Source organism: Ciconia boyciana, chromosome 11, assembly GCF_034638445.1.
Source record: "Ciconia boyciana chromosome 11, ASM3463844v1, whole genome shotgun sequence".
Classification (NCBI taxonomy): Eukaryota; Metazoa; Chordata; class Aves; order Ciconiiformes; family Ciconiidae; genus Ciconia; species Ciconia boyciana.
This window is the reverse complement of record NC_132944.1, coordinates 1,985,246-1,998,033: the sequence shown is the minus strand read 5'-3', so window position 1 is coordinate 1,998,033 and position 12,788 is coordinate 1,985,246. Positions and strand designations below refer to the sequence as shown.

At 39.2% G+C, this 12,788-nt stretch overlaps 1 protein-coding gene across 1 annotated transcript; it reads right to left on the bottom strand.

Annotated features, from left to right (window-relative positions):
• Nucleotides 1–267: 267 nt before the first annotated feature.
• On the bottom strand, nucleotides 268–3,791 carry GP9 (glycoprotein IX platelet). Its single transcript, XM_072876102.1, has 2 exons — nucleotides 3,717–3,791; nucleotides 268–1,763 (listed from the first exon to the last, which is right to left on the bottom strand). Exon 2 carries the CDS (start codon nucleotides 1,754–1,756, stop codon nucleotides 1,172–1,174), a length of 585 nt encoding a protein of 194 aa, XP_072732203.1. The 5' UTR covers nucleotides 1,757–1,763; nucleotides 3,717–3,791; the 3' UTR covers nucleotides 268–1,171.
• Between the last annotated feature and the right edge of the window lie 8,997 nt (nucleotides 3,792–12,788).

Genomic DNA, 12,788 nt, shown 5'->3' with positions numbered 1-12,788 from the left:
CCTCTAATACCTCGCTCAGGTTTGGGGCGAGGAGGAGCATTTGCAAAATGTGTCTTAAATTGAACTGCCAACAGCAGTATTAATTTTAGAAGACCTTCAGAGATCTGCCATCTAACTAGTCTAACTTCACCAGACCTGATGGGGTCACAGTATGAATTGCTGTTCTTAGAGTCTTGTGAATAATCAGGTTAGGGAGAAAACAGTATGCTTGAGTCACCACAACAATTTTTCTATGAGGATGGGGGGCACAAGAAGAGAAGGGAAGAGAGTACATCCTCTTCAAAGCTGTTGCATAAAATCCAGTGTATCAAATGTCAGCAGTAAAACTGGAAGACAAGCTCTGGAAATTTCTTAGGATTTTAATCAGAAATGTGTAGTATTGTGAAAGAGATCAAACTTGGGTGAGTATGAATCAATAAGCATCCATTATTTCAATTTCACATAGAATGCTTTTTTATTGTTCACTCTCTAGGAAATTCAACAATATTTAAAATTATTTTTACTGATTATATTCTCATTACCAGTCCATCTTTAAACTTATTCAATAAGGGATACATTCAGTGGCTGGCCTATATAATCATAGCGGTTTTGCTGGCAGGAAACTCCAGAACCTGAGGAAGAGGTGGTTGAATTTGTTTGCACACAAGAATGGTCCTACCAAGTCCATTGGGACACTGTGAGTGGGTAGCGGGTTGCAAACTCACACAGCTTCCGAGTGAGAAAAGGATTGCTAAAATAGTACAATTGGTGTTCATCTCAATATATTAAAAAGTGTAGGATTTGGGGATGCAAATCTTCTTGCTATAAGAGCTGAGAATTCAGTGGAAAAATGCTAAGTTAAATGATTTTAAAAAATTTAGAAACTGCTTTTCATATGAGTAGACAGCAGCAGAATGAAACTTGCCTGTCAATACATCACCAAGCTTATTTTTGAAAGGAAATTAATTAAACTTGCCGACCTGAGGACCCAGACTTTGAGCCCTGGGATCTGTAGCATGAAGCCCTGGGATCTGTAGCATGTAGGTGAACATGTAGCATGTTCACCATTAAAACTAGTGTTGCCAGTGCATGTGCTTTTTTGTGGTAGAATAGTTTGATGTTTCTATTCAAGCTAGTGGTAGTGAACAGCTCATTGTAGCTTGTGGTTTTTGGAGGTATGCCTCCCCAGCAGTCAGCCCCTGGAGTCATACTGGCTTAGGTTTATTTGGCAGACCAGCTTTTTTGAGAATTTCAAAGCCCATGCTGCTAAAAGTAGTGTAATTATTGCTCCGGCAATTAAAATGAGGTCTCGCCAAAAGAACTCAAGACACTTGATTGGGAGAAGCCTCTTGCAAATCCCCAGCTCATTCCCAGTCAGCTGCATCAAGGGCTTCATCCTCATGGGAGCCGGGGTTGCGCATCTGATGTTTGCAAGAGAGGGTGCAGAGATGTCTTCTAACCAGAGTTTTAGATACAGAATATGACAGTCACAGTTCCAAGGATTGTCAAATATTTTCACGTCCTCCAGGCTGTGCAAGCTGTCCAGGGCACCGGGAGGAACCGAGGTCAGGCTGTTGTTCTGTAGATAAAGCCTCTTGGTGTTAACGGGCAAGGCAGGCACTTCCGACAGCTTCCTTGAGCTGCAGTCTATATGCAAACCCTTCATTTCTCCCAGTGACTTACAATTGCAGGAGGGAGGACAGACTTCAGTTTGGGTCATGTGGAACAGCAACGATACAGCAAATCCCACAACAGTGATGAATTCTGTCTTGTTCATGCTTCAACTACCCAGAGAATAAGAATAATAATCTGATAAGTATGATTCATTAGCATGTTTCTAAATGCAGAACTACAACATAGCTATTTCTTTCTCAGGGTTACTCGTGAGGTTTAGGTTTTTGGAAGAAAACCTTTAGATTTCTGTATTTCCCGCAGAGCCATTCTTCCTGACATTAAGTAGCATAAATGCAATTGGGAGAGAGCACAGTGCTTCCATTTTGTCTCTAGTTCATTGCTTTTCCTTCATAATTGTATGAAATATATTATTATTCAAAGTTCTGGAACAGAATGTCACCAGGAGATGATGGTAAAAACTAGGTTCGTTTTAGGCAAAGATTTTTATTCCGTTTCTATATCTTCATAGGTCTAGTGTTAAAATTGTGTTTTGAAGTCAGTTTTCAAAATTGAGCTTAAGAGATTGAATAATTGTCTAAAAATCTTCTTTCCGAGAGTATGAAGATTCTAACCAGGAAGTATGTATTTTTATGTGGCAAAAAGTTCTTTTTTGCTGCCTTGTAGCTTCATGCATTTCTGAGAACGTACAGTTTAAGATTTGGATGAATAGAGAACTGGAAATTTTGCCTATCTGGTACTGCTTGTCTTTTAGGGATTAAATAACCATGCTTTGGGCTAGCAGGTAATTATCCCTTTTGCTATGTCATTCCCACTTCTGCAGAGTGGATCCCACTAGACTTCTGTCTTAGTCCCTTCTATTTGGCAGTTTAAAACCTCTAAAGCTATCCCCTTCCTGTATTTCGTACTACTTCTCTGCATTTAAAAATACATAGCTAGCCTTGGGACTGGATTGGAATTTGAAATACAAACTCCTTTGCACCTTTGGGGAATTTCTAATTGGAAATTCCTTTAGGGAATTTCCAATCTTGAAACCATCTTTCTTTATTATTTCAATACATCCCATAATTAAAATGTATTTTCTTTTTTTTTTTTTCCCCAATTCATTTGCATTCATTCAATACATTCATTTCAATTCATTTCATTAAGTACTGAAGCAAAAGTATCTGACTGTATACTGCCTTGGATACTACTTGGAGAATGGCAGATACTGTAAAAGGTGTTGAGGTTTTATACACTATCCACTTAAATTAAATTCCTTGTTAACTGAAGAAGGTGAAAACAGTTGTATAACTTTGTTTGCAGGCAAGCATTAGAAGCACATTGAGTATGATTTTAAAATTGGACTGGACAAAGCCTGAGAAATAGCAAGCAGGTAGAACAGACCTATTGACAACAAAAAATACAGAGTAAAAGAGGTTTTTACATACTAAGGTGATAAGGAGCTTAAATGATACTAATGTAGAATGGAATTTGGAAAAAAAATTCTTCAAAATAATGTTTTCAAGTGTAGAGATATTTTAGAACTCATAAAAAAGGTTTTCCTGTTAAAAACTTAAAATAAGTTGAGACTATTTTTTTTCCTCTAGAAGATTCATTTAATAAAGACCAAAATTGTAGGAAAAATGGATTGATTTTGTTTTAAATTAATTTTCTTCAATTTACTTACAAGGATTATGTAATTAGCTTTTCAAAATGAAGTTAGATCGCTTTAGATTCGTGATCTAAATACTACATTCCTATATTTTAAATTGGATTAATGCTACATAAAATTATAAACTTCATCACGGAGAAGCTGAAATATAAATCTTAATAATCTCCTATGTCTTTGTTAGCAAGTAGTTAGTCTGAATATCTTTGGTCTGAATCTAGATATTAATCTGCTATTTTTCAAGGAATCTACTAGAGCTGTTTTTTTCAAAGTAGACATCTTAAAAGGAGATACTATGTCATCTGACTAAAAAAAAGTTAAGCAATATCTATAGAAAAGATGATCTCTTCTGATTTAATATATAAACAGCAAGAAATTCCAAATCAAATAGAAATAAGAACTGTGGCAAAAATGCAGAAAGGCAGAGTTGGTGAGATGCCTGACTGACACTTACCCTTATTTATTGCCTCTTGATTCCTTTCCCTCTGCTTGGTAAAGTGTTGGAGTACATATAGCAACTGGAGGTGACTTTTTAAAGAGTCAGTAAGGAAATGTGTTAAAGAAGATGAGCTTTTCCTATGCATAATAGGAAACGCTCCCGTTGGAAGACGCCATATATGGTTGACGTGTCACGGCATATAGTGCTTGGGGCATTTTTGTGTTTTCTGCAGACAAGAGGAAATGCTTTTGAATTTTTTTTAATTGCTAATATATTTTTCCCATTAAACCTGACAATGTCTGGAAAACCTAAAATGACTCATTTGAAATCTAGTGGGTTTTTTCCTCAGCTGTAATAATCTACAGGTATAAAAGTTAGCTGGAGCTTCAGCTGCTGATACATGCAAGCCCAAGCAAGATACAAGGGAGCTCAAGTTGGCCCATGAAATAGAGTTCTTCTGTTTTAGTCAAAGCCAGGTGTGTTTGATATCTGCCTTTCCACTGATTAAGTAAAATTTGTAAAAACACACCATAGCATCGAAATAACTTATGTTAGTCAGATGAGGTCAACTTATATTAGTCAGGTGAGATCATTAAGGGATAGAGAAATATTAATGCCATTATGGTGAAATAGTGGTGAAAAGTCACCCAAAATACAGTATTTAATTCTGGTTGCCCATGTTCAAAAAAGATTAAGCCAACAAGTGAAAGGAAGGTTTCTGTGATGATCAGGGATTTGGAGAACCTATCTTATGTGAGGAGGCTGAGAGTGACCTGTACCCTGCAATGTGGAGCAATGCAGAAACACCTGAGCCGGAACGACTCAGGTAGGTGGGTGCCCCTGACACAATCTTGGATGTGAAGAAGGGTACATGTGTATGGATCAGTGGATCAATTCCTATTTTGGTTCTTGTGATATTTTCACGGAATCACAGAATCATATAGGTTGGAAAAGACCTTTAAGATCATCGAGTCCAACCGTAAACCTAACACTACCAAGCCCACCACTATACCATGTCCCTCATCCAAACGTCTTTTAAATACCTCCAGGGATGGTGACTCCACCACTTCCCTGGGCAGCCTGTTCCAATGCTTGATAACCCTTTCAGTGAAGACATTTTTCCTAATATCCAATCTAAACCTCCCCTGGCGCAACTTGAGGCCATTTCCTCTCATCCTATCACTTGTTACCTGGGAGAAGAGACCGACCCCCACCTCGCTACAACCTCCTTTCAGGGAGTTGTAGAGAGCAATGAGGTCTCCCCTCAGCCTCCTTTTCTCCAGGCTGAACAACCCCAGGTCCCTCAGCCGCTCCCCATCAGCCTTGTGCTCCAGACCCTTCCCCAGCTCCGTTGCCCTTCTCTGGACACGCTCCAGCCCCTCAATGTCTCTCTGGGAGTGAGGGGCCCAACACTGAACACAGCATTTGAGGTGCGGCCTCACCAGTGCAGAGTACAGGGGCACGATCGCTGCCCTAGTCCTGCTGGCCACGCTATTTTTGATACAAGCCAGGATGCCACTGGCTTTCTTGGCCACCTGGGCACACTGCTGGCTCATATTCAGGCAGCTGTTGACCAACACCCCCAGGTCCTTCTCTGCTGGGCAGCTTTCCAGCCCCTCTTCCCCAAGCCTGTAGCGCTGCATGGGGTTGCTGTGGCCCAAGTGCAGGACCTGGCACTGAGCCTTGTTGAACCTCATACAACTGGCCCCAGCCCATCGATCCAGCCTGTCCAGGTCCCTCTGTAGAGGGAATATTATATTCCATATTTTGTGGAATATAATTTCTTTGCAATGTCCTAGTTTGGTTTGGAGTTTAGAAATTAATGCCAGAATAGTCAGGGAAGGTGCACTGGGAAAGGCTCACTGTCAAGGTTAGCATGGCTCCCCTTAATCAGCACAGCCTAGAGGACAGGGACGGCCTTGGGCACATGTATAGCCTTTCTTCTCAGTCACGAGAGCTCTGTATAGCTCAAAGGAGCACTATGATCCTGCGAATTTCCTCACACTCAAGTTGCTGAAGAATATAAACTACGGAATAATAGCAATGTGACATCTTAGAACATAACAGGCTCTGTGTACATTTGGCCGGAAAGCCAGTAATTCAGGATGATACAAGTTTATAATATACACGTATCTGTTCATCTAAATAAAGAATGCCATGTTTGTGTAAAAGAAAAACAAAAATGGGATTTTGTTTTCACTTTTGGTTTTTTTTTTGGTACATGAAATTTTGGAATAGAATTGAAATAAGTTTTCCTTTGCTTTAGCTACCAAACATGAACACTCTAGAATTAAGATAGCAGTGGACATTTGGAAACCCAGTGTGTTGTGGATCTGATGTTTAATTCAGGCCAGTTCTTGTTTAGTGTGTTGTTTTGGGGACAGGCTTTGAGCTGTGCTCTGCATTTGGACATGAAACCCAGGTGAGTTTCAGATGTTGCAGATGTGCCGTAGAGCCCTGCTTCTAAGCTGTTGTTTCTTTATAACATGCTGTTCTTGGGGGGAAGGGAAATTTCTGACATGTAAAATTATTCTGATAGCAATTCTTATTGTTTAATTCTTACTTATATTTAAAGTACTTTTCTTCATTAAGTCTAATCAATTACCAGTGGCCTGAAGTTTGTTAGGAACTTCCTTAAGAAAATGACTTAATGTGTATCTCTGCTCTTTAGTATATTAAAAGGTAATTTAGACAGTGCTGGAAGGAGAAGACAAAAATATTTAAAACCACGTTTGAATGTCCATCTTTTGTATAAGATGAGGAAAGTGATTCTTCCCTTGTTGAAATGAATAGTTCATCTTGTATCGAAATACAAGGCATTTGCGTTTACGGTTTTAAGGCTATAGCTCTTTGTAGGCCAAATGAGGATTCTGCGTTTAAGAGGATTTATTAAGAGCCAATTTGAAAAAAAAAAGTTATAATCTGCTATAATCTTGTTATAGTCTGAAAATATATTTTCCACAGAGTGAATCCGTTTGAACTTTTTGTGAACGAGACAGGCTCTTTCTCCTCTCAGCAGAGAGGTATTTCTGAGCACTCTTGTTTCCCCAACAAACCCTCTCCTGCTGCCTTACTCCCTGAAAGCACACTTCTCTGGATTAGTTTTCTTTTGAGGCCTTGACTTTTCCAGTCAGTTATGTGGGTGCTGCATCTGATTGCTTATATAGGGAGAGAAAAGAGTTGAAGGGAGATTACTAGTTTCCTTGCAGTTAAGAATAAAAGCTGCAAGTTAAGGATAAATGTGCAGATCAAACACATGGCCTGCTAAGAGGAAATTCAGGCAGAACATGCCATTATTTTTTATAGACAGTTTTAAGGTGTTATAGTCATTTACTGCTGTCAATGACCTGTTCTTGACCTAGAAAGACAGAAGTCTTTCTCAAGCACTATTTCCATTTCCAATGCTGAAAAAACTTGCCACATCACATTGTCAATAGATGGCAAAAGTGCTTCTCATTTAAGTTCTATCACCTTGATTAATCTGTTCTTTCATGCTTTCAAATAGGTTGGTGAGAACAGACTAACCGAAATATTTCTTTATAATTGGATGTGAGTCACTGGTAATTAATGAATTATACAAATAAGCAAATAAGCAAAAAGAAGGGGAAAAAAAAGATTGATTATGAAATTCATTCACACATCAAGGAATATTGCCTGCAGAAATGAATTAAAGAAAATCTGTGGTTTCTCTCACATCAGGAGTTATTGTCGCCCCAGGGCCAAAATATTCCTATTATCTACTGTACCCTAGAGAGCTAGCCTGCTAAAGCAGGCTTTTTTATTTATACATAGGAGGACTCTGAATTTCATCCTGTCGATATTCTGCTTATTGTATTGTTTCTCACTGCACATTTATTGTGGTTTTACCTGATTTAATTTTGCCTCTGTCAAATCAAATATCCCATTTCCTTGGAAGGTTATTACACAAGCAGGTAAACTCTTGTCATTTAGGAAATTCTTCTCTTAAATTATACTCCACCCATTTTATCAAATAATTCTTTCTTCTCCCACCCATTCTCATAAAGAATCTCCCTCCTTGCTGTTTTCACTATTCAAAACTGTACATAGTTGCTGTGCAATCATCAGCTATTGCTTATCTTTCCACTAGGTGTCATTCAAGTTATGTTTTTGTTAAATGTTGAGCATACACTGTCTGAATCAACCTTTAGATATAATTTATCAATTCAAAATAATTGTCTGAAAGAGTGAAATATTACATTCTTTTAGGATATTACCTTTTCCATAGCCGCCAAGATAAAAATGTAACAGATGTACAAAATGTGCATATTAAGTGATCTGTCTAAGTCAGACAGCTAATCACATGTTTGTGTTTTATGGAACTCTTAGGGTCTTGAGTCTGCTAATGAAAATAAATATTCATAGACAATTTGGATTGAAACCGTCCTCAGCAAAATATTAATACCATTTATGCTAAGTTGTAACACTGATAGAGTGCACATGGGGAAGCTTCTAGAGAGAGAATCTCTGAAAGCATCGTTAAAAGACCACCATCAAGGCAGTGTTTCCCACCGCAAGGTAGTGCCTAGGTAGTTCCCTGCACTCCCGGTTCAGCTAGCTCTGAACGTGCAGCCGGGAACCCAGTCATGCTGAAGCAGCCAGTGCTTCTGTCGTGTGTTTCATGAGCTGAATGCAGTGCTGGCACCTTGATGGGAAGTGCTGGGCTTGGTAAAATGGAATCAGCTATGCCCCTCTCTGCCTTGCTTGCTTTGCTGAATTAAATATTTTGCTCTAATGAAAAGTAATGAGTTTTCTAGCTCTTTATGCACAGTCACTGTTATTTAAAGTACAATACCGTGTTTCAGTCAAACAATTCCAACACAACACTGCATTTATGTGAATGTTTTATTTAGGATCAGGATTGAGCTTTCAGAACAAATCTCCTGATCTTCTCCATTTTCCATGCATGCCTTTTAGATGAAACTAAACTGCAATATTCACTCTGGAAATACATCTGATTTGTTCCAGGTGCTAACAGAGGTTCAATACTTGGGGACCAGACTAAAGATAGTCCAAAATAACACCTCCTCTCCTAGTATATATGGTTGGATGTGGTGTCCTCAGTTCCAGATTGTTTCACTGCCATTCTGTTTGTTGATACAGACATTGCCAGTGTGACAGCCAAAGAACTGTCCATAAATGAACCTTGTTTGAGCACGCTGGTAACTATGCAGTCAAGCCTGCTAAAGATATTTAAGTGTCTTTACCAGGTTACTGCATAATAGCTGTAGTAGGATTGTAAAATGCATGAGATTAAGCAGCACTCTGGTGGTGTGGTGTTGTCCTTGTTTAAGGAGTTTGGTGATAAACAAAATCAGTCTTCAGCCCCATTAGCTAACGTCCTGCTATTTTCTGCTTGAAGAGTTGGAAATGTTGAAGGCAGGGCATTGAACTTTATGGTCACACTGAACAGTTGCGCTTGGAAAGATCAATTAGAAATTAACTAGTGTCTGATGTAAAAGACTATATTGGAGAAGCCCAAGTGATGAGTTTACCATGGTAATTCATTGTAGAATTTAACTCACTGTTCATAATTGATAAGATGGTTAATTTTTATATTGCCCTTTATAAAGCTATGACTTCATAGTTTTTTTGAAATAAAACAGTCAACTCTGGATATGTTTTCAATGATGAATTAATTTTTCCAGATGCGAGCAACTACAGTCACATTACTCCTTCCATACTAGTGCTGTATTTACACACCATTTGTGTTGCTAAAACTTGCAGATGTGCCCAGTTACGGTCTTTGTGCCACAGTGAACTGCAGAAGATTTTGCCCAGACTTCCGATCAGACAGGGAGAGCCACAGAAAGTCACTGCAGACAGATCTAATCCCGTTCTGCTGAATTTCTACTGCAAAGCAGATGGATTGTTAGGAATGCACATCCCAGCTGACCCATTTAATCCAGTTAGAAGATGTTGTCAAAGCTGCAGAGTTTTTGTGTGGCTGGGAGGATGGTCAGGAACAATGCTCAAAAACTGTGTTACCACACAGTAATTGCTTTAGTAGGTGAGATAACATTATTGCCAATCCCAGTTTTCCAGTTCTTGCATTGCATCCCCAAAGCCATGATATTTGCATTTTGAAGCGATATATGTTGATTTTTTTAAAAAACTTTTTTTTAGTGGGCTTGGTGTTTTGAGCCATTAAAGTTCACTTTTTCCAAGTTCTGCTCATAGTCATTAAGGCTAGATATTACTAATAAAAACTGAGATTCACCTCTAATAACGTGCCTCCAAGTGTTAGGTTCTGAAGGAAATCTTTTATATAGCGTGACCCATGATAAAATCACAAAAGCTGAAAATGCTGTTGTGCTAATCCTATTATTTCCTATCACTGAATCCTAATATACAAACAGTTTGGAGAGTCAGTTTTATCAAGCTGGCAGATGAATTAATCATATGGTCACATATATCAGGGAATAAATAAGCAGTGTTCCTCTCAGGAGGATTGTAAATTCATTAAAAGATGCTGCAAGTCTCTTCCCGCATAATCTAATTCTTTCTTTGCCCTCATTTGCTCCCTCTAGCTCAGAGTGTTGATGACTGTACTTCAGTGAAACTTCCTACATTTAATGGAGCTAGCTGGAGGTTATTTGTATTTATTTCCACATCAGTTTTGATGAATCTTGGTGGTTTGATGTTGTCCTGCAATGGCACTCATGGTGTCATTCTCTCCACGCTGACAGGCACAGAACACCCGCAGTAGCTCAGGCGCTAATAGGAAAAACCAGAGCCTGGAATGAGAGGAAAGCTCTCTGTCCTCTGTAGTCAACAGCTCGCCCTGAGTACACATCTGGAATCAATCAGCATTTGCCTCATACCTTGGCTGGCTGCTTTCTGCAGGTCTAGCTGCAGCACCTTTATTTACACAAGCTAAAGAACATTGTTCAGGTTTTATTACTACAGAAAATCTGTCTACTTTACTTTTTTTTTTTTTAAATAAGGAGTCCTCACGTGAAGTATTCTGAAATATTAGGTTCTTTCAGATAAAAAGACGAAGAAAGAAAAATCTGTGGGATTCCCCTTCCCATTAAGTCTTTATCACTGGCTCCCTTCAGAAGTATTTTATCCTTTTCACTGTTTTAAGGGAGACTTTCATTATGCTCTAGGTGTGTTAGTGAGATCACAGTGCTTTGCCTGAGATTTTGCTTCTGTGCTTTGCTTTTTGCCTCTACTCATCGTCTACATTCTTTTGGATGTTTCAATTTGTTTCCTAGTGAACCCAATTATTTTTCCTTTTCTTCTTCTCCAAACTCTGTGGCGTTGCTGATAAATCTCTATGAATAAGACACAATTTATAGTAGTGAGGACCCCTTTCCAGAATATATGGCAAGTTAAATGTCTATATACTACCTCCAGTTTAATCAGTATTGCTAGATTGCTGCAGCTGGACAGAGCTTTATTACAAATCTTAGCTTTTGCTCAGTTTGCATGTCTGGCATTTGGGAAAAATGTATCAAAATTCTTTTAATTCTTTCTTAATCTTGCTCTGAAAGTCAATAGGATGAAAAAGAGTGTTTCACTTCTGTGAATAAAGCTGTGCCTGAAGGGTTTAACTAGGAAGGTATGGCAGAGACAGATCCTCACTTGTGGGACTTGCAGGTGCTATTTGAGATTACAGTTATACATCCCATATGAAAGAAAAGGTGGGGAGGAGGTTATCCCACCCGTCTACAGCCAGGAGTATGATTAAAAAAAAAAAGGGAAAAAGAAACAATAAAAAGAGCTACTCAAGCTAGTGAACTAACACCCCAAGGTTTGGTTACAGGAAGCAGTGCCCGTGAGAACTCTGTAACCTCAGCACTTCCTTGAGCTTAATGTCATGTGCTAACCTCTGGCTGAAAGAGGGATTTCTGGAAGGGAAAAATAAACTAACTGCTAGGGCTTGGACCTGGGGCTTGAGTGGCCAGGACTGCTGAATCACCTCCATGTATATAGTCAGTAAACAGGCATATAATTTTTAGGGAATGGGTGAAAAAAAGGTATGTTTCCTGTGGGTTGAGAAAAATGTCAATCCATTAATTTCCAGAGTTCCAAAATTACTTTTTTTTTCCTGATGTGTCAAGCAGGGCCATCAAACCCTTGTGTTTGAAAATACTTGTTCAAGAAGCTTCTTATTTTGACTGTGATTAATAGTGGAATAAAAGAACATACAGAGCAGTCAGCAATTTTACTCAGGGCAAAGTTCCTAGCGGATATAAATTGCACATCTGAGGAAAGAAGCACAGACGCTAATTCTCAATTCAGTGAAGACTGAGATTTTCTCAGCCTTCAGGATATTGGATACAACTAATAAATAGTGCAGATGTCACCTTATTTTTAGGCTTTTATTGTTTCTAAGGAAGTCTGTAAACTGAAATTCAGTACCTATCTTTTTTGTTCAGAGTCAGCACATAGTGTCTTGAAGAGGGTGAAGATATCTGTGACTCTGAACAAATGTTCTTGAGATTCATCTTTGAAAGGTTTTAAAGGTCTTACTGGGATGTTGGTATGATGTGAATTTTCATGAGTACAGAGTTGCTAACAGCATTTTTCATTTACATGAAAAAGCCCCAAGGGCAGAATGCTTAAAATACAATGAAAAGTCTGGGCACTACTTCATACAGCAATGTCATTGCACAACCACTGCAGAAAATCAGATGAGTGTGTAAAACCGCTGGCATGATCTGACTGAGGCAAAGGCTTATGGGGTAATCTTTAGCAATGTGGAAGAGGAGGGCCCATGCATAGCTAACACCACATTCTTCACAACTTTGAAAGACAGCTAGCCATGATCATCACATGCCAAAAGCCAAGGAATCACTGTGCTGGTTTTGGCTGGGGTAGAGTTAATTTCCTTCACAGTTGCTAGCATGGGGCTGTGGTTTGGATTTGTGCTGCAAACAGCGTTGATGACACAGGGATGGTTTCGTTCCTGCTGAGCAGGGCTTACACAGGGTCAAGGCCTTTGCTGCCTCTCACCCCACCCCACCAGCGAGTGGGCTGGGGGGCACAAGGAGCTGGGAGGGGACACGGCTGGGACAGCTGACCCCAACTGCCCAAAGGGACATCCCACACCGTATGGCG

Excerpts from the sequence above, each read along its gene's own strand:
- GP9 (XM_072876102.1), bottom strand. The coding sequence starts at position 1,756 with ATGAACAAGACAGAATTCATCACTGTTGTGGGATTTGCTGTATCGTTG.